The sequence below is a fragment of the Panthera onca genome, chromosome F2 (assembly GCF_046562875.1).
Source record: "Panthera onca isolate mPanOnc1 chromosome F2, mPanOnc1 haplotype 2, whole genome shotgun sequence".
In the NCBI taxonomy this organism is placed as follows: domain Eukaryota; kingdom Metazoa; phylum Chordata; class Mammalia; order Carnivora; family Felidae; genus Panthera; species Panthera onca.
In genome coordinates this window covers 46,226,286-46,248,474 of record NC_138356.1, presented here as the reverse complement: position 1 = coordinate 46,248,474, position 22,189 = coordinate 46,226,286, and the positions used below count along the sequence as shown (strand labels likewise).

The 22,189-nt window shown below is 36.6% G+C and overlaps 1 protein-coding gene across 13 annotated transcripts in view; it reads left to right on the top strand.

The window, feature by feature from the left end:
- RGS22 (regulator of G protein signaling 22) overlaps positions 1-22,189 on the top strand; it is a 176,503-nt gene that overhangs the window by 125,604 nt on the left and 28,710 nt on the right. For 7 of the 13 annotated variants that reach the window (XM_078441734.2, XM_078441728.2, XM_078441727.2 and 4 more), the window contains 6 exons: positions 2,262-2,417; positions 5,556-5,654; positions 7,161-7,254; positions 7,373-7,453; positions 7,695-7,742; positions 8,625-8,736. In XM_078441734.2, coding sequence (XP_078297860.2) covers positions 2,262-2,417; positions 5,556-5,654; positions 7,161-7,254; positions 7,373-7,453; positions 7,695-7,699 — 435 coding nt within the window. In that variant the 3' untranslated portion in view covers positions 7,700-7,742; positions 8,625-8,736. Of the gene's footprint in view, positions 1-2,261; positions 2,418-5,555; positions 5,655-7,160; positions 7,255-7,372; positions 7,454-7,694; positions 7,743-8,159; positions 8,307-8,445; positions 8,512-8,624; positions 8,737-16,790; positions 16,914-22,189 lie in introns of those variants that run through there. The other 6 variants (XM_078441724.2, XM_078441725.2, XR_013553517.2 and 3 more) reach the window with 5 other exon arrangements.

Sequence of the window (22,189 nt, the reverse complement as noted above, 5' to 3'; positions counted from 1 at the left end):
CTTATATTGGTTGGTTTTGCCATACTGTCTAGGGATTGAAGCCAGCAAACTGTACTGGAGTCCTCTAGTTTATGCATTCTACTTGATTTCCTAAAATAGAGTCCTAGACATAATTTAAATGTGGACTTTAGAGCATCAGAAAATAAGAGAATCTTTCTATAGAGTCCTCACCCCACCAAACTGATTATTCCTCCTGCATTTCCTAAGGAAGCTCAGGGAATAGCATCACCTTCTACCCAGGTGTGCAAACCAGAGGTCTGGTTGCACATCTCTTACCACTCCCTGCCCTCACCCACCAGTCTTGCTGAAATATCTCTGGTTCTACAAAGGAGCCTTATTCTCTTCCCTCCTGAGTTTTTTTGTATTATCATCTTCTCTCCCTTGTGCTTCTGTAACATCCTGTATATGTTTCTGTTTATCGCACAAAACTGAAAATGACTATTTTTATGCTGACTTTCCCACCTGATTGTAAGGTGTTTGAGGGCAAGGCATGTTTCTTATTTATCCTTGTGGCCCAAATGCCTAGCACGGAATAGGCACTCGATAACATACTTGAACTCATGGATGATTGACATGAGAAGTGATCTATTGTGACAGAAAGGAGTAAAATCAAATTGGAAATGAGAGCAAAGTTAAGCGAAAGGGCTGCATAGTAGATAAAAAAGCCTATTGCCTGTTCTAATATTGTTAGCAGTGTGACCTTTTCCTATCCCCCACCGGCACCCCTAATAACTTTGAAGTTTTCTTCACTCAACCAAATTTTCACTGGCCCTTTTAACTCATACTAAAGTCATTGCCCATCTACTGCCAGTGAGCAAAGTAGCTCTATATTTATTACAACATTTTCCTACCTACAGTTTGATTATCTTTTAAGGTTCTCGTGGTACAGAGCAATTTTTGTGACTAACACATATGTTATTAACTTAAAATCTTAATTGCAGCTTTTAGGAGTAGAGTCGTTTTATGTCTGCCATTGAAAAATTGTGTTCTAATTGAATGGCGTTTGCTGGAAGACTTTCTAGATGGAAATAAATGTATTTGAGAGCAGGGAATGACTCAGGTTTTGGATAGATAACTGAGAAGTAGGGTCAATAGTTGGTAAATAGAGACGGAAGAGGAGTATTTGTTTACGAAGTTCATATAGAAACTACCACGATCCCTTGACATTAGATCAGGGGATTACTTAAATAAAGATATAGCAGGTAAATGTAAATGAAATTTGGTTTAAAGCCTACATTTCATCAAAGAAAGTATCTCTAGTTTTTGTGATCACAATGCCAAGAGGCTACAGAATTAAATGATAAAACTGTATTTTAAAAGGAATAAAAAATTTTAGAATTGCTAATAATATTCATGTACAGAAAAGAGGAGTAATGAAATATACCAGCCAGTTGAGGACTCTATTGATCACTGCAGCACTTACTTTTTATAAATTCCTCTTTTCCTCTGAAGAGTTGGCTTGGAGCCTAATGGGATGGTTCAGTTTTCTCTAGGGCATTAGGTAAAGGCCATTCCTAGTAACAAGATGTTGGACTTGATCTGATGTGGCAGGTCCTACCTTCTTGGAAGTAATATATGCCTCTGGAACTAATGGAAATACTTGGCATGGGACTTTGAGCAACAATTCTTATCTCTATAAATATCGCAATTAATCACTTAATGTGGAGTGTCCTCATAGAAAGCCTTTGTCCGGGATACCACCCTGCTTTTTAAATGTTACTTTTCTTGCTCTCACATAAAAGAGATTATATCATTTAAAAGTTACTCAAGATTTATTTTTAGATCTGCAGCTTTGTTTAAGAGCTTTTCCAGAGGTATTTCCTTTCTCTAAAAGAAAGAAAAAGGGGGCACAGAGGCGTTCCTCTTGATGGACTGAATATTTGGAATACTTGCATAAAACAGCAGAGTGTGTGGCAGATCAACTAGTGTATGTTTTAAAAGAAAACATAAATTTCTTATTTAAAAAGACCTAATGGATTCTTTATTAATACAATCAATTGGTTAGGGAAACATAAAGAATAAAGTAACTTTTAAGTATATGGTTTTATTTTTAAAGAAAGACTTCTCATTGGTAGTAAAAAACATTGATGATAAGCATGTGCTGAACTAAACTATGCCAAGATGTCTGGAGACAGTAAGTTGGAGGAAACACGCTGTATATTAAAGATAGAATAGTTAATCCATTATTATGGTGAATTAGAGTTTAAATTGGTACATTTGTGTAAAATTGTAATCTGAGACATACTTTGTTTTTTATACAGATGACAATTTTTGGGGTTCTATTTAAATTTTGGCCTCAGTTTTGCGAGTTTAGGAAGAACTTAACTGATGAAAAAATTATGAGTGTTTTAGAGAGAAGACAAGAATATAATAAGAAAAAAAAATTGGCAGTCACAGAAGACGAGAAATTTGCAAAGGTAAGACGAGACTCATTTTGAGTTGAGTCAGACTTTTAAAAGGTATGTGGTGTGTATGAATTTGCAGAAGAATTCAGGCTGGGGAAAATACAGAGACATTATAGAATACAGATTTTAGTGGCTTTTAAGCCTTTAGCCAGAGGTTTCAGACTTTGTTTTGAATTTCTCAAAATACATCTCAAATGTCACCTCTTCCATGTGAAAGCTTTCTTGACCCTCCTAGGTCGCACAAGCAGTTCACATCCACTGTAGTAACATTCCTACCTCTCTTGGAGAATGCTTTATATTGTCTCATGAATAAGTTTTTGCATCTGTCATTCTCACTGGACTGAGATTCCCAAGGATAGTATTTGTCTTGTGCATCTGTGTATCATAGCGCTTAGACCAGTGTCCAGCACAGGCTCAATTATTAAGCAGTGTTTACTGAGTAAACCAGGAACGAAAACAAAAATGAATGAATGAAAAAAATGTTATGTACTCATGGGAAAGCATTTTCAATATTACAATAACAGACTGATACATTGACCGCAAAATTTATAAATATGAATCATAAATTGCCCAGCCTGCCTATTTGTCTGTCAGTCTGTCCATTTATTCACCCATTCATCTGTCTGTCTCTTTATATTTATCTACTTTCTTTGAATTGAAAAAGGCTAACTGCTCATGACTAATGTATTTTATTTACTTGCAAGCTTATACCTATTCTATTTTTTTAAAAGAAATTTAGAAGGTGTCAAAAAATACAAAAGTAATATGATGACAAACACTGCTAACATTTTGCCTCATTTTTTTCCCCTCGTTAAAATATTGTAGAAAGAGTAAATACTGCAGAAAGAGCAAACTCTCTTAACCCCAGCTCTGAGTTCCATTACCCTCCCCATCCCGAAGAGCAACCATTAAACTTGTTATATATTCTTCCAGCTCTTTTTAAAGATAGTGTTTTATACATATATATGGTGTCATAAACAATGTAGAGGACTGTGGAGGTTCTCAAAAAACTGCCAAACTTCTCCAAAGCTGCAAAACCAACTTGCTCTGTTCTGATGTTTGTATGGTGTATCTTTTTTCATTCCTTTACTTTCTATATCATTATATTTCAATTAAGTTTCCTATAAACAGCATCTAGTTGGGTCCCGGTGGTGTTTTTTAAATCTATTCTGCCAATTTCTGTCTTTTATTTGGTGTGTTTAGTCTCTTTGTCTTTATTATGGTTTTTAATATGCTTGCCATTTTATTTCTTGTTTTGATTGTTCCCTCTATTTTTCATTTTTTTCTGTTTCCTTTGTCTTGCATTCTTGTGGATTATTTGTATATTTCTTAGAATTTTATTTTGGTCGATTTTTTTTTAGATATTTTAGTGGTTGCTTTAGATACTACATTATAGATACATAACTTTTCCCAGTCTATTGGTGTTAACATTTTCCCAGTTTGACTAGAGTCTAGAAACTAACCACCCCCCCCCCCCACTTTAAGTCTTTTTCCCTCTCTTGTTTATAGTTATTTTAAATATTTCCTCAGCATATACTGAGAACCACATCGGTATTATTGATGGTTGAGGAAAATATAAGACATTTCAAAGTGAGCAGAAAATGGCAGATGATATCCATATAAAGCCATCATAAGAATAAAACAGAAAATGAAAACTCTGACATTTTATAATTTTTGCTTCAACCATCAAACATAAATTAGGAAACTCAAGGAGGGAGGAAAAGGATATTATGTTAACCCATACTTTTGCTGTTCCCATTTTTCTTCCTTCCTGATATTCCAAGATTTATTATTTTCTTCTGTCCTTTCCCTATAGGTAAGGTATTGTTTCTTACTTACTGCTTTTAAGATTTTTTCTTTGTCTTTGGCTTTCAGAATTTGATTTTGATATGTCTCGTGTGGATTTCTTTGTATTTATTCTGTTTGAGGATTGCTCAGATTCCTGAGTCTGTAGGCTTATGTCTTTGCTAAGTGGTTTTTTTTTTGGGGGGGGGGCAGATTTATATGCATATCATATGTGTGTATATATGTGTATATTTAAACTTTTTGATACATATATATTATACATATTATATACCATGTGTATGCATGTATATGGGTCAGAAAGTGTATATAAATAATATGTGTATAAATCCCCTACCTATCTATCTATTCAATCAAATTTTTTCTCCCTTGGGTACCTTATAGCTTCATTTTTCAGAGATTTTTGTCTTTTTTTCTTCAGTCTTCTTTTAAGTTCAGTAAACTCATTTTACTTTTTATATTTTTGGTCTATTTTTGGCCCAAGTTTCTGCATTTATGATTTGGAGTATTATTTTATGTATACAAATGTTTATATAGGAATATTTAATTAATTTTGGGTGCCTATGTTATAGTTTTCCTCTGATTCATGACTGGATTTCTTGGAGAGTTCTGTCATCAACTAGCATCATTTATAATCATAAAAAAAAATCAAATAGCTTAAGTTTCCAGTAGCAGGCATTGATTAAATTATCTGTGATACATACCTTTACTAGACTATTATTTACCTGTTGAAGTGATGATATAGTTGATTTTTTTATCACTCAAGATTTGAGTGCTTAGAACAGTTAATTCATTGATGATGCATTTTATACATTTCATTATCCACATATTCAGGTGTATACTATATATTAAATTGTAGGCATACTGGTGAATGACACTAAGACCCTCCCCTTTACATTTCCACTAGAAATATTTTCACAACAATTTGCATGAAAAAGCAGATTTCAAAAAAGCACATATAGTGTGATTCCATTTGTATGAAATTTATGTAATAAAATATAAATACTAAAATTACAGGTTATATCTATGTCTTTCCCTAGTGAGAAGCTTGGATGGATGTTTATGAAAAGGTTTACAATGGTTTTTCCTAGATGCCAGAATTGGGTGGCAATTTTTACATTCCACTTCATAATTTATCACTCATTTTAAAATATTTTTATATTAGTAGGAAATAAATGTAAAGAGTTCATAAATGATGTCAAATCAGTAACACTGACTTGATGAAACCTCAAGTGTGGTACTCATTACAAGATATTTTTTCATCTAATGTTATGACTCCTTAGCTGTAAGTTTATACTAGTAGAGTTTTACCTCCCCCCCTTTTTTAATAACTTAATATAATTACAGGATGGAAGCAAACAATATGCAAGTTCTTCAGGATCTGCTATCAAAACAGCTGCTTTACCCAGTGACCCAGTTTTCAGCCTGCAAGCATATGGTCGACAGGTAAGCTGTACGGGTGTCACAGATACCACTTCTTTAAAACATTGGATAGTAGAATGCAGTAACTCAGTTATTGTCCAGTAGTAGAGTTGTGCTTGTTTGAAAATGAGGGTAAAATTATTCTAGGAGAGATTGGAAGGGAATTCCCTTGAGCCTTCAGAGACTTAAAATTTCAGCTGATCCTGGACAATATAATAAAAGAAAATACTTTTTTATACACATGAAGAAGATTTAAGTGGCAGCAGTTGAAATGACTAGCTTATTGAAAAAGAGAATAAGACAGATAGGGAACAAGACAGAATACACTTGGTTGACATATTCTTGGGTTTAAAAAAAAGAAAGAAAAATGTCAAAGCCTTAATCTCAAATTTCTTAATTCTTTGAAGTGCTCATAAAATTGGCTGGTACATGACCATCAATGAATACATTTACAATTTTTATGTTTATATTTACATTTAACTTGTACATTAATATCACATCCCTGAAATTTCATAAGTCATGTCCATTTTTCATGACTTGTGTTTGCATCTTAAGAGGATTCTAGCTCAAGAAACAATCTTTTTGACATTTAAGAATGTCAAATAAATTCAGCCGCTCAATAAAGATAACGGATAGACTATAAAGCTATTATTGAGACAAGGGGAATGTCAATTTTGTGACACCATATATAGAAAAAGGTAACCTCTAAAGTGTATGATATGTAATAATGCCATTGGGAAGAACATTTATTAGCAAATGACTAGCATTAAATTTCAGAAACGTGGTGTAAAAAAGGGTGAAATGTGGAACTAGAGATAACAAGCTTCTAATTTTCAATGTCATTTACAACTCAGTATTACCTGGGAGCCTGAAAAAAAATCCCTGAATTTGCTTTGAGCCTGTTTCCTTGTCTGTTAAAAGGAGAAAGTGTGAGAAAAAGGAATGGTTATGATGACCATCTCCTGTCATATATCTCAAGAGTTTCGTAAGAAACTAAAAAGCTTTTGGAAACCAAAGGCATTTCCTAAATGTAAATTATTATTGTTGTTGCTATTGAAGAGATACATGTTGAATTACTCTAGCAATTGGTACAGTGATAATACTGTGCCATTTTGCAAGTGTGGATTCTGTGTATGTGCATTTGTTTCTGATAGATTTTGCACATTTAAGAATTGTAATTAATACAAATGCAAAACTACCCCCCTCAAAAAAACTTGGATCTCTCTTGAGCACCTAAATTCATAATCAAATTATATATATATATATATATATATATATATATATATATATATGCATGAATAGCTGTCAAGAACTCCATAAAGCCTTTGCAACATTGATTCACTGAGAAATAGTTATAACTCATATAGTTCTAGACACATCATTGAATTGTCCTATTCAATGATCTGTTATTGAAGTTTGTTATATTTCAATAAAAGGTTTAAATGAAGAGGCTTATATAGGCCATCTTACCTTCAGTTTATTTCCTGGGACAAACATTCCCAAAATTAACTTTGAAAGCTGTCTTTCTAGCCAACCTGGTGCTACTCCAAGTACATAGAAGCCTTAGAACAGGAGAGGATTCTTCTTAAAATTCAAGAAGAACTGGAAAAAAAGTTATTTACAGGTAATTTTTCCTTTCTGCTTACAGAACTTCTTTGTTAACCTTCTATCACAGATTAACTCTAGAGGACTTTGCTGATGATCACTTCACAGCTTTCCTTATTTCTCTTATTTTTGTGCAGCTACACCATCTTTTACAAATTTTAAGTCTGCTGCTTCAGCTATGTCTTTGAAAAAGACCGTATCTTCCTACAACATCCAGAGTGAGTTTTCAGTGACTATTGGCAATTCTTTCTTCCTTGTTAGAGTTCAGTCTCTCATTTGCCTGTTCAGCAAAGAGAGAGCAGGAAGGGAGGAAGACTGACTCCCTCCCAGCTGCTCTGACCCACAAGTTTGGAGAATTTCAGTGTATGTGTGTGCATGTGTGTGCACGCAGTTGTGTTCTCTCTCTTTCTGTGTTTTTTTCTCCTCTGCTGAGAACCTAACTCTCTATCCCATTTTCAGAGTGACAGTACTCATGTGGGTGTATAATCTGCTGCTGCTAGATGCAAGGTAAGTCAGACTGAACGTTGTGCAGTACCTTTCATGTCCCTGTAACATACACACTCATGCACATATGCAGTTGCACACATGCAAAGCATGCACACGCCACACATACACACACACACACACACACACACACACACACACACACACCCTGCTAACAAATTGACAGTAGGAGTGATCACCTCGCCTGCTCTCTAAGTGGCAATCTCCTGAAAAGGAAAGCTTCTAGGGAATGATCACTTATTGCTTCTATTCACTCCTTATCTCTTCTTGCACAAAGAACAATGGAAGAATAGTCTCTAGCTCAGTCTCCCAAGTTTTCCCAAGCTGAGTTTTTCCAAGCTCCATTTCCCCATGTTGGGAGTGTAAGAAAGAACTAAAAATAAAGAACTGAATATCAAGCCAGGTCCTTCTTTCTTGCAGATGCTGATGGGATTATATAATTTTGACTGGATACTAACGTTAGAGGTTACCAATGCCTTTACAAAATGGTATAGAAGTATAATGTAGTGTATGTGTGCCCCATGGACTCAGTACTTGAAGAACCCAGTAAAAGTCCCGTTTCTCTTATCTTCTGTCTTACTGCTTGATTTTTTGTTTCCGAAAATCCTTTTCGTGGATTTTGGTTTTCTGGTTCTTGGAAGGGTTTGATGAGCAGGCCTTTATGTTCTCCGCCTGCCTATCTTTTTTCTTTTTTGTTTTACCCTAGCTGCTGTACCCTTCTGCCAATTCCCCAACCTCTTAGGCCATCCTTATAAGTGCCTCAACATGTATGGTTTGTTGACATATCTGCTCATTTTTTTAATCCTTATTACAATTCTTTGTTTATTTTAGATTTACATTTTCCATAGCTACTTATGTTTTCAACCATTTATTTTTCTTTTGCAGGAATTCTCTAGACCAAATTTAACTGATATGGAAGCTCAAGTGATTATTTTTTTGATGGCCTGCATTAGAGCAAGCCTACCATCTAAATAAAGTTTGGCATGTTGTACTCTTATAGTTTTAAAGTGACAGCTATTCTGTACACATTACAAAAAAGACCATAAAATTTTTAAAAACTCATTTAGAATAAAATGACTTCTATCTAGGTTAGAAGAATCAAAATGTTTTGCTCATCACAGAACTTAAGAAAGTATCATGTTATGCTCCTCAAGTAATCTTTCAATAAATATTCTTTGAGCATTTACTCTATTTGGTTAGCAGACATGTTCAGCAAGTGGTTAGGGGCAAATATTCCTAGTAATAAATTGGCCCAAAACATAAAGTGGAGTGACTTCCAAACCTTATTCCTATCCCCAACTCTCTAAAGGAGCCATATATTAAAGCAGTGGTTCTCAGATGTAGACTTCAGTGTGCATAAGGCTCACTTGTGACATTTGCCAGCAGTGCAGATTCCTAGGCTCACTCTCTGAGAGTCTGATTCAGTAGCTCTTGGGCAGAACCCATGAATCTCCCTCTTTAACAGACATCCTCAGTGATACTGATATAGATGTTCCACAGGTCACTCTTTGAGATGAACTGTTAGGGTAAAAGAGAAGAGCTTTAAAAGGTAAAATCCCTCTTTTTAACTCAAGTTACACTTACATCAGCGAGAGCCCCGACATACACCCTCCTGTCCTCTTCCCCAGAGAGAAAGGAGAAGGTGTCAGAAATGACCAGGGAGAATAAAACTTCACCAGATGTAGGCCTCAGGACTCAGAAGCTCCAAAGACTATGACTTGGATTAGCGGATTAGAAGCATTGAACTTCTACTTTCACACAGTCCCAGATAGTATTTTCAAGGTAGGAATTGCTATTCCTGATTCTTGAAGAGTTACACATTGTAAAGGAGGAAAGCATCAGGAGGCATCAGAAAAACTATTCTTCTAAAGCAGTGGTTTGAGTACGTGTTACAGCATTGGAACCCTGTGGTTTTATCTATTTCCACCCTGCTCCACACCCCATAGTGGCTGTGAAGTTTGTAACTAACTGTTTTCTATGCATTGCACTTGTTTTCTTTTCTTTTTTTTCTCTTCTTTTCTTTTCTTCTCTTTTCAGTGTTTCTCTCTTTTTTCTGCCTTCTCTTGTTTTTTTTTTTTAATATTTTATTTATTTTTGAAAGACAGAACACAAGCAGGGGAGAGGCAGAGAGAGAGGGAGACACAAAATCTGAAGCAGGCTCCAGGCTCTGAGCTGTCAGCACAGAGCCTGATGCGGGGCTGGAACTTATGAACCACAAGATCATGGCCTGAGGTGAAGTCAGATGCTTAACCAACTGAGCCACCTAGGTGCCCCTTCTCTTGGTTTTAATTGAGCATTTTACATGATTCCATTTTCGCTCCTCTCTTAGCATGTCAATTATACTTTCTTTATAAATTTTATTATAGGTTGCTGTAGAGTTTGCAATACACATTTACAACTAATAAAAGTCTGCTTTCAAGTAACTCTGTCCCACTTCATGGGTAGTACAGGTGCCTTATAACAAAGCATGCCTACTTCCTCTCTCCTGTCCTTTATCACTTTGCTGCCAGTTCATTTCACTTACCCATATGCTATAAAACTGAATGCATTCTTGCTATTATTATTTTAAACCGTTTTCTGTTAAGTCAATTAAGAATAAGAAAAATAAAATATTATTTTGTTTTCACTTATTCCTTCTCTAATGCTTTTCCCTTCTTTATGTAGATCCAAGTTTTTGACCTATTATCATTTTCCTTCTCTCAGAAGAACTTCTTTTATCATTTCTTGCAAGGTAGGTCTACTGGAGACAAATTTTCTCATTATTCGTGTGCCTTAGAAAGTCTCTAGTTTTCCTTCATTTTTGAAGGGTAATTTCACTGTATGCAGAATTCTAGGTTAGTGGTTTTTATTCTTTCAACCCTTCAAATATTTCACTCCACCCTCTTTTTGCTTGCATGTTTTCTGAAGAGAAGTCAAATAGAATTCTATCTTGTTCCCTTGGCTTGTTTCAAGACTCTCTCTGTGATTTTCTGCATTTCATATATGGTATGTGTAGGTGTACATTTTATGGTATGTGCCCTGCTTGTGTTCTCTAAGCTTCCTAGATCAGTGGTTTGGTGTCTGTCATTAATTTTGAAAATCTGGCATTATTCCTTTAAATATTCCTTCTATTCCTTCATCTTTGTTCTCCTTCTGGTAATTCCATTGCACACATGTTCTATCTTTTATAACTGTCCCACAGTTCTTCTGTTCTTTTACATTGTTGTTGCTGTTTTCTCTTTGCCTTTCAGTTTTGGAATTTTCTATTGATCTTTCTTCAAGCTCACTGATTCTTTCCTTAGCTGTGTTTAGTCTGTTGGTAAACCCATCAAAGGCATTCTTCGTTTCTGTTACAATGTTTTCAGTTTCTAGCATTTCCTTGTGAGTTTTTCTTAGAACTTCCATCTCTCTGCTTATGTGACCCATCTAGTCTGTGTGTTATCCACTTTTTTATTTGATCTCTTAGCATATTGATCATTTTAAATTTCTGGTCTGATCATTCCAAAATCTCTGCCATATCTGAGTCTGGTTCTCCTGCTTGCTTTAATCTTAGATTGTTTTTTTTTCTTGCCTTTTAGCATGCTTTGTATTATTTTTTTGAAAGCAAGATATGGTAAAAGGAACTGAGGTTATATGGGTGTTTAGTGTGAGGTTTTATGTTTATCTGGCTAGGAATTAGGCTATATTTACTGTTTGCTGTGGCTATGGTGTTAGAGGCTAAAATTTCCTGTGTGTCCTTGTTAATTGTTCTCTAGGTTTTCCTAGAGACTCCTTAATAGGATCTGAAGCTTGCAGTTCTTTTGGCTGCAATCACAGTTATTACACCAGAACCCTATTGATGTGGTAAAGTGTGGGAGGAGGGGAAGTGTTTTACATTCTGATAGCTAGATGGCAGCCTTTTAGTGAGACTGAGTTGAGTATGTCCCTTCTCCCAGGTAGTTTAGGCTTTCGTAAAACCCCAGTCCATTAGTGAAGTAGTTTCCCTAGAGGACAGGCCTTGTTAGGAAGAAGCAAAAGAACTCTGGGTGTATTCCAAAATGGTCACTTTACCATTTCCCCTACCAGAAGCAGGAGGGGATTTTTCTCTGATCTTTGCAGTTAGAACCTGGTAGAGATCCTGGAAGTAAAACCCAAGAATGTGGGCACCCCCAACCTCCAAAGACAGGACCCCCTTGTAGCTTTTAACTCTCAAGCTGGTCTACAACTTAAAGTATTTCTACTGAAGTTAGCTCCAGCTGCTGGCTTCTGCTCCTGGTGAGCTGTGATTCTCTGTATCTGTCTGTTTCTCCAGCTCTAGGGGCAGTAGCTTGCCCTGTTACCACAGTTCTTTGAAGGATCCAAGAAGAGTTGTGGATTTTCAGGTTAGTTAGTTGTGAGGACAGTAGTGGTGACTTCTAAGCTCCATAACATGTCGGATGGGACCCTGAAGTTTGGCACCAGTATTTTAAAGTATTCTGTAATCAGTTTATTAAGATAAAATTAAGAAAAGTTAAATTATTAGTTTAAATTTTTATTGTTATGTATATACTAAATGATGACAGTTTTTATATAATAAATATTTACATGTTCATTTGGCCTAATCTCAAAGCATCCCCCAGCAGGGGCTAGTCTCAATTTTTTAGCACTAAAGGCAATTTTCTTACATTATCATGCTCTGACTGTGGTTCTACTTTTGACTACCACTCCTGACTTTGGTTCTACTGATTCTTCTTAACATCTCTTCATCCATCTCCTCCTTCCCTTGCCCCCGTTGGATGACTGCCTTGTTCCAGATTCTTATCACCTTGAATCTGAGTCCTAATTAGTATCTCTTTCTCCTTCCTGGCCACCCTCCAACTGTGCTCAGAGTGATTTTTATAAAATCATAACCTTCTTATGATGTTACTTTGCCTAAAGCCTTCATTAAGATGACTGGTAAGCCTGTAATTGATAGAAGTTCTTTTTTTTTTCTTTTTGAGTTTACTTATTTTTGAGGGAGGGAGGGAGGGAGGGAGGGAGAGAGAGAGAGAGAGAGAGAGAGAACCCTTGCAAGCAGGGGAGGGGCAGAGAGAGAGGGAGAGAGAGAGAATCCCAGGCAGCCTCCGTGCCATCAGCACAGAGCCACACTGTGGGCTCAATCTCACGAACTGTGAGATCATGACCTGAACCAAAATGGAGAGTCTAACGCTTAACTGACTGAGCTACCCGGGTGCCCCAAGAAGTTCTTTACTTAACATGACATTCATAGAAGTCCCTCCTGTCTTCTGATATAAATATTTAGATTAGGCATTTGTTCCTCTGGGAAGTTGTTTTTGATATTCTTCTCTTACCCAAGATGCCCACCCCCCACCCCCACAATCACATAAGTTCTCACTCCCTCTTCTGTTTTAACACACTGTAGCTTATTTATTACTCTATAATAACCCTTGTCATATGGATTATAATTTTTTGTTTACATGCCTCTTTCCCCAGTAAAACTGTTATATGAACTTTTATTATAGCACCTTACATAGAACATCTAGAAAATAGATGTTCACTAAATATTAGTTGAAAAAAATGAAGGAAATATCTCCACTGTAAAAATCACAAGAAGGTAAAAATCACTGCTTGTGTAAGAAAGGTCAGTATAATGCTATTCACAAGAATTTGCCATTAATATGTTTTTAATGTTTATTTATTTTTGAGAGAGAGAGAGAGAGAGAGAGTGCACCTGTGCTAGTGGGGCAAGGGCGGAGAGAGAGAGAGAGAGAGAGAGAGAGAGAGAGAGAGAGAGAGAGAGAGAGAGAGAGAACCCCAAGCAGGCTCCACACCGTCAGCGCAGAGCCCCAGTGATGCAGGGCTCAATCTCATGAACCATGAGATCATGACCTGAGCTAAAATCAAGAGTCAGATGCCCAACCGACTGAGCCACCCAGGCCTCCTGCCATTAATATTTTTATAATTATAAACATGTAGTGATGTCACAGTTTCACGTAAAGTGTATAATCTTTGTTCTATCTATATCATTTCTCATATTTATGAAAATACACCTGTATGTCATCATGTCTTTCAGAGAAGAAATTAGTACTTATTAAATCACATTAAATCACTTAAATCACTTCAGGCCTGGGTTTCTCAGCCTTGGCACTATTGACATTTTTGGTCAACTATTTCTTTGTTATGGAGGTTTGTTCTGTGCAATGTCAGATGTTTCACAATAACCCACTGTAGACCACTAGCACCTCCCCGGTTGTGACAACCCAAAATATTTCCAGATATTACCAAGTCATACCTGGTTGAGAACCACTGCTTTAGACTTTGGAACATTTTTATGTTTAATTTTTTGAGATATCTACTTACAATGAAACCTTTAAATTCTAGTTTCCCACCATACCCTCTTTTAAATAAGTATTATAGACCTAACCCATAACACTACCAATAATACCTTCTAACTGATGACTTATTTGTTTTAGTGAGTATATTACATCCACTTGAATAATTTCTCTTCTTTTACATTATATTTGGAAGTGTAACCCCTAAAGGAAATGCTCAGCCAATATTTGTTGAATTAATAAAACTTAAAATAAATTCCTTACTTACATTTAATGTAACATATATTTTAGGTAATCTTGTAAGTGACTTTAAATCTGACTTGGGTTTGTATGAATAAATAAATTAATTTTAATTGTGCTATTTGTTTACATCTGATGTGCTTCTTGATTTTATGAGTTGAGTTCTCATTAAAAAAACAGCTTACTTTTGGAAGAGACCTAGGTTTTATTTATTTATTTACGTATTTATTTATTATTTATTAATATAATTTATTGCCAAGTTGGCTAACATACAGTGTATACAGTGTGCTCTTGGTTTGGGGGATAGATTCCCGTGATTCATCGCTTACATACAACCCCAGTGCTCATCCCAACAAGTGCCCTCAATGCCCATCACCCATTTCCCCTCTCCCCCACCCCAATCTACCCTCAGTTTGTTCTCTGTATTTAAGAGTCTCTTATGGTTTGCCTCTCTACCTCCTTGTTTGTAACTATTTTTTTCCCTTCCCTTCCCCCATGGTCTTCTGTTAAGTTTCTCAAGTTCCACGTATGAGTATCTGTCTTTCTCTGATTGACTTATTTCACTTAGCATAATACCCTCCAGTTCCATCCATGTTGCTGCAAATGGCATGATTTCATTCTTTCTCATTCCCAAGTAGTATTCCATTGTATATATAAACCACATCTTCTTTATCCATTCATCAGTTGATGAACATTTAGGCTCTCTCCATAACTTAGCTATTGTTGAAAGTACTGCTATAAACATTGGGGTACATGTGCCCCTATGAATCAGCACTCCTGTATCCTTTGGATAAATTCCTAGTAGTGCTATTGCTGGGTGTAGGATAGTTCTATTTTTAATTTTTTGAGGAACCTCCACACTGTTTTTCAGAGTGACTACACCAGTTACCCAAAGCAATCTAAATTCAATGCAATCCCAGTAAAAATTGCACCAGTATTCTTCTCAAAGCTAGAACAAATAATCCTAAAGTTTGTATAGGACCACAAAAGACCCTGAATAACCAAAGTAATGTTGAAAAAGAAAACCAAAGCAGGAGGAATCACAATCTCAGACTTTAGCCTCTACTACAAAGCTGTAATCATCAAGACGGTATGGTATTGGCACAAAGACAAACACAGAGACCAATGGAATAGGATAGAGAACCCAGAATTGGGCCCACAAATGTATGGCCAACTAATCTTTGACAAAGCAGGAAAGAGTATCCAATGGAAAAATGACCGTCTCTTTAGCAAATGGTGCTGGGAGAACTGGACAGCAACATACAGAAGAATGACACTAGACCACTTAGTTACACTATATACAAAAATAAACTCAAATGTATACACTATATACAAAAATAAACTCAAACCCTAAATGTGAGACAGGAAGCCATCAAAACCCTGGAACAGAAAATAGGAGACCTAGTTTTAAAACCCACAAACTACCACGTATACTTTGTCAACTTATACCCTTCAAAACATGGGAAAATTGACCTCATATTTTGTTTATGTTATTGTTTTGGGTGAATAAATATATTTTGAAATAAAAATAATAGTGAAAGAATTCAAAAGTAATTTGGCCAGTTGGGTCAGATTTCAGCTTGTGTATATATTATTACCTAATAAACAAATTTAGTATTAAAGGTATAACTTAATTCATGTTATATTTCTTAAATGTGTATTTTTATCATTTGTCATATAATTGAGAATTACTTTCTAAGTACATTATCTGTGAATAATTGTGGGGTTTTTTCTTAATTGGCATACTGTTTTAAAAATTACAGTGAAATTTATGCTTCAAAAAATTTCTCAGTTGGTATATATCCAATGATTCAGTAGAATTTGATTCTAATCTTTGATCTGTAACTGCCTTTCTGATTTGGGGCCATTTATTTTACTTCTTTGAGTCTGAGTTTACTTATGTATAAAGAGCAAAGGGTCTTTTTATAAATTTTAGCTCTAATAATGTGTGATTTTATGAGTTTATAACACTGGAGCTTTAAAAAATTCTTTTTAATGTTTGTTTTTGAGAGAGAGAGAGAGAGTGCAAGTGGGAGAGGGGCAGAGAGAAAGGGAGACACAGAATCTGAAACAGGCTCCAGGCTCTAAACTGTCAGCACAAAGCCCGACGCCAGACTCGAACTCACAAACCGTGAGATCATGACCTGAGCCAAAGTCAGACACTTAACCAATTGAACCACCCAGGTACTCCAACACTGGAGCTTTTTATGTGTAACTGTCTATAGAGTTTTGGTGTATTTCTTTAAAAAATTTTTTTTAATGTTTATTTATATTTGAGACAGAGAGAGACAGAGCATGAACAGGGGAGGGTCAGAGAGAGGGAGACACAGAATCTGAAGCAGGCTCCAGGCTCCAAGCTGTCAGCACAGAGCCCGACGTGGGGCTCGAACTCACGGACCATGAGATCATGACCTGAGCTGAAGTCAGAGGCTTAACCAGCTGAGCCACTGAGGTGCCCCAAGTTTTGGTGTATTTCTTAATGAGCAATTATTTCTATATTTTGTTTTGAATTCTTTTTTAAAGTTTATTTATTTATTTTTAGAGAGAGAGAAATCACAAGCTGGGAAGAGTCAGAGAGAGATGAAAGAGAATCCTTAGTAACCCTGCACTGTCAATGTGGAGCCCAACAAAGGGCTCGAACCCACGAACCATGACATTGTGACCTGAGCCAAAACCAAGAGTTGGATGCTCAACCGACCAAACCTCCCAGGCACCCCTATTTCTATATTTTTAGGGGTTTTCTTGTTTAATTAAAAAAAATTTTTTTTAATGTTTTATTTATTTTTGAGACAGAAAGTGACAGAGCATGAGCAGGGGAGGGGCAGAGAAAGAGGGAGACACAGAATCCGAAGGAGGCTCCAGGCCCTGAGCTGTTAGCACAGAGCCCAACGCGGGGCTTGAACTCACAAACCACGAGATCATGACCTGAGCAGAAGTTGGATGCTTAACTGACTGAGCCACCCAGGCGCCCCATGTTTAATTTTTTTTTAATCTTTATTTTTGAGAGAAAGAGAGAGAGAGTACGAGTGGGGGAGGAACAAAGAGAAAGGGGGACACTGAATCTGAAGTAGGCTCCAGGCTCTGAGCTGTCAGCACAAAGCCTGATGTGGGGCTCGAACTCATGAACCACAAGATCATGACTTGAGCCCAAGTCAGACACTTAACCAGCTGAGCCACCCAGGCGCCCTTCTATATTTTGAATCAGAATCTTGGATGCCAAGATGAAAAAAAATTCTGCCTCTGTGCTGTTTCCTTTTCCAAGGTCAAAAACTTACAGAGTGTGTCTGGCCCGAAATCGTTACTGTTTTAGAAACAAACCTCTGCTTTGTATGTCCCAAGGAAAAAAGAAAAAAATTCAACAGCACATGATGATATTGAGTGGTAATCTCCCTCCTTACCCCCAGCAGGACAGAGACTGTTTCCCAGCACCGTCCTACTCTTATTCCTTTTAGTAATGGAATCCCCAAGTTTTAGCTGTGCCCATGACTACCTAACTGGAGTTAACTGTCATTTCCCTGTCTACCCCACAGGTAGACTTGGCCATGTGAACAATGTCAGGTTAAGGGAATATGAGAAGAAGTGTGAAATATCCATTCAAGCCTTTTTAAAAAATGAAAATACTTGCCAACCATTTTTCTCTTTTCTCTTCCTGTAAGCTGGATCACAGTGGGGTGTTAGCTAACACTATCCCACCACATAGATGGGACACCTCCCTAAGGAATTATGGTGCCTGGGTCTCTGGATGACCTCATGGAGGAGAGATGTCTCACCCTGGACTGTTACGTTTGAGTCACTTTATTTTTGTCCTTTTTTTTAAATTAATAGCAGCTTATCCTAGATGTTAAGCAATATAAAAATTGCTACCAGTAGGCTACTGCCATAACAAAAACCTAAAATGTGAAATCCATTAAGCAGTCAGTTTTTGGACACAAGGAAGCAGATTGAAGGTGAGAAAGCTGGTGACCTTTTTAATGTCATGGCATAATATTTAGTGAAGCTGTTACTTCTGATAACTTGGAAAACAGACCATGTGCCTGCTATGCCCATAGCTCTCTAAAAGAAGTGATCCAAAAAAAAGATGTTGTGTTTTTATGTTGGTTGGTCCTTGCTGCTTTTAGCTAGATACCATGAGAGATATATCACGCAAGATATCTATCTGTATCTATATCTATATCTATATCTATCTATCTATCTATCTATCTATCTCTGTATCTATATATAATGAACCTGTTTACAGGTAGAAATGGAAGCTAAGGGAGTCACATCCTGTGACTGTGGCTTACAATTAAAATTAATATAAAATATAATAATTTTGACCCTCAAAGTTGGGAGAGTCAACTGCAACTATGCCCCCACTAAGCAGAGCCTTTGGTCAATGCCCTTTCAAAAGCTTCTCATTAAGACTTTTCATCTGGACAGTAGTGACCTTGTAACAAAGATCAAAGTAGAGGTATTGCCTTCCTAATTTAGCCTATTGTTTTATGTGACCTTAAAATAGCCACCATTAAAATAACAGGGAAATGTGCTAAGCATAGAAGTGAATAAATAAAATAAGGCAGTTGGCAGGCTTAAGAACTGAGACCAGAAGAGATTTTGACATGGAACCAACTGGTAGTAAATAGACTGAAAGCTTCCTAAATTTTGATGGAATTGTATTCTCAACAAAACCACAAGCCTGGCCTGAAAATGCCTGTAATTTTTCAATCTATAAAACAACCACCAGGCCCCCAAACTTGCATCATTAGAAAGCAGGCTGTGAAAATTGTACAACCTCCAAAGAGACCCACTTTCCAATGCCAACTTTAAATGTGGCCTAGAGGATAATAGATAAGGAAAATTTATTTCAGAAGGCAAAATTAGGGACCCTAGAGGACTAGGGGAAATGATATTTCTCCCACGGAGTAGAATCAGGATTTAACAAAGTATCTTAGTTTAGGCTGCTTTAGTAGAATACCTTAGACTGTGTGGCTTATAAACAACAGAAATTTATTTCTCACAGTTCTGGAGGCTGGAAGTCCAATATCAAGAAGACCCCAGCAGTTTTTGGTGTCTGGTGAGAACCCTCTTCTTGGGTGATAGATGGCTGTCTTCTCATTGTGTGCTCACATGGCAAAAGGGAGAAGGGAGCACTGTGGGGTACCTTTCATAAGGATATGAATCTCACTCATTAGGGCTCTGCTCTCATGACCAATCACCTGCCCAAAGCCCTATCTCCTGTACTATCACATGGGCCATTAGGATTTCAGTAAAATAATTTGGGAAGGAACATAAAAATTCAATCCATTACCCAAGGTGTTTTCACAGTCCCTGCCAAGAAGATGAATTGTAACTTCTATGTGTTGTCTGTTCTTCCTTTTTCAAAGCATCGTAATTGTAGTTTCTGTTCTCAGCTCTGGTTTATATGTCAACATGATCCTATCAGATTTCTACCTTGTAAGTACTGTCAAAATTTCTGGCCCACTGAGGGCGTCCTTTTTCATCCTCAGTACTGTTAAACATTCATTCTGTTGGGGCTTCTTTATTATCATATCTGTGAGGGGTTTTAGAAAGAGGTTATAAAGTATGTGCTTAGTTTTGGCATATAAATTTGGTGTTTTTAGCACCTTAAAAAGAACTGCATTGCTTAATAGAGTGGGACTTCTAGAATGGCTAAGTGAGAAGTTCGGTGAATTATCTCACCAAAAAGAGGTCACAAACTAGACAACATTGTCCCAACCCCTTGGGAATTCTATAAATTGAAAGGATATACAACAGATAGTGTTTATTCAAGAAAAACTACTGAACCTTGGTAGGAACAGTTGGTCCACCCTAACTTTAAGGGCTTGGTTTAGGGCTGTTTTCATTCCCTCCATCCTGCTCTATGATGTAGTAGTTCTGTAAGAGTGGTGTAGGCCATAAGGACCTTGCGTTTAGAGGGGGTTGATTTGATTTTTGGAACATGGGGAAACTCATGCCCAGGATTTTTTTCCAAAACAGTAGGACAGTGCGGGGCACCTGAGTGTCTCAGTCAGTTAAGTGTCTGACTCTTGATCTTGGCTCAGGTCATGATCTCACGGTTTATGGGTTTGAGCCCCACACCTCACAGATAGAGTGAGGTCTTGCCCGCTGGCTGAGGCAAGCAATGTACTAACAAGACCAGCTAAAAATGAGAGAGGCATAGTGGTCATTGGAAACCTTTTACATATCCCTAGTGGTTTGAAAGCTAGTAGGCTTGCTCAGGGTCACACACATGTTCACCAGAAAGCAGAGAGAACCCTGTCTACTCATAGCTTGTTTAATTAACATGAGTCCTGTTTACTCAGAAAGTAAAAGTTGGGGCAGTCTTATAGACTGCATAAACTTTGATTACAGTCCCTAAAGCATACATCGATGCATCAGCAAAGAATGAAAATCTTACTAGCTCAAAGTGTTTAAGTGCAACTTCTGACCAATCATTGGCTGCTCACTAAATGGTACTAATCCACAGGTGACTCCTAGGAAGCTAGCTTTAAAGCAAAAGCAAGAATATTTTTTAAATGTTTATTTATTTTTGAGAGACATAAACAGAGTGTGAGTGGGAGAGGGGCAGAGAGAGAGGGAGACCCAGAATCTGAAGCAGACTTCAAGCTCTAAGCTGTCAGCACAGAACCTGATGTGGGCTTGCACTCATGAACTGTGAGATCATGACCTGAACTGAAATCAGATGCTCAACCGACTGAACCACACAGGCACCCCAGGAATATTTTTTTAAATGACAGAGACTTAAGCAACTGCACACTATAGATGAATCTCTATAGAATTAGTCCAGGTAAGTCACTAAACAAATAACAAACAAAAGTAACAACAACCCCCTGAGATGGGTTCTGAATTCAGAATCCAAATTTTCAAACGTCAAATTTTCAACAGAAAAATTAAAGACATGTAAAGAAATAGGGAAATATAACCCATACACAGGAAGAAATGTGGTCAATGGAAACTGGGTGGGGGCCCATGTGTTAGAACTTGCAAAGACTTCAAATCATCTATTATAAACATGCTAAAATAAATAAAGGAAACTTTGAATAATCCAAGAAAGAATGCTGACAATAATTAGAGGATATCAATAAATAGAAAACAAATTTTAAACAAATGGAAATTCTGGGGTTAGAAAGAACAATAACTGAAATTTTAAAATTTACCATGGGAGTTTAACAGCAGATCTGAGCTGGCAGAAGAAAGAATCAGTGAACTTGGAGATAGATCAATAGAGAGTGGCCAATCTGAAGAACAGAAAGAAAAAAATGAAAATAAATGATCCTCCGGGAATGTGGAACAACATCAAGCACACAGCATATGCATTAAAGGAGTCACTGAAAGAAAAGAGAGAAAAAAATAGGTAAAAAAAAAATCAAGAAAGAGAAGCCAAAAATATCCCAAAATTAATAGAAAACACTAATCTTCATATCCAAGGATCTCAAAAGCACATTAGATGCAAGGATGATTTAAAATCCAAAAATCATTTAGTGTAATACACTGTATTAAAAAAGGATGAAGCCAATGATCTATTGATCATTTCAATAGACAAAGAAGCACTTGACAAAACCTAACACTTATTTTAATAAAAACTCTCAATAAATTGAGAAAAAAAAGGAAACTAATAAAGATCATCTATAAAACCCTATAACATTATACTTAATAGTGAAAAACTAAAAGCTTTCCTTCTAAGATTGGAACCAAAGCAAAGATATCTATCCTTGCCACCTTTTTTTTTTTTTTTTTTTTTTTTTTTTATCATTGTGGTAGAGTCTAGCCATTACAATCAGGCAAGAAAAAATGTATTCAGATTGGAGAGAAAAAGTAAAACTGTCTTTATTTCCAAATGGCATGATCCTGTGTGTGGAACATTCTAAGGAGTCCACAAAAACTAGAAGCAATGCACAAATTCAGCAGAGTTGCAGAACTTATGATCAATATACAAAATCA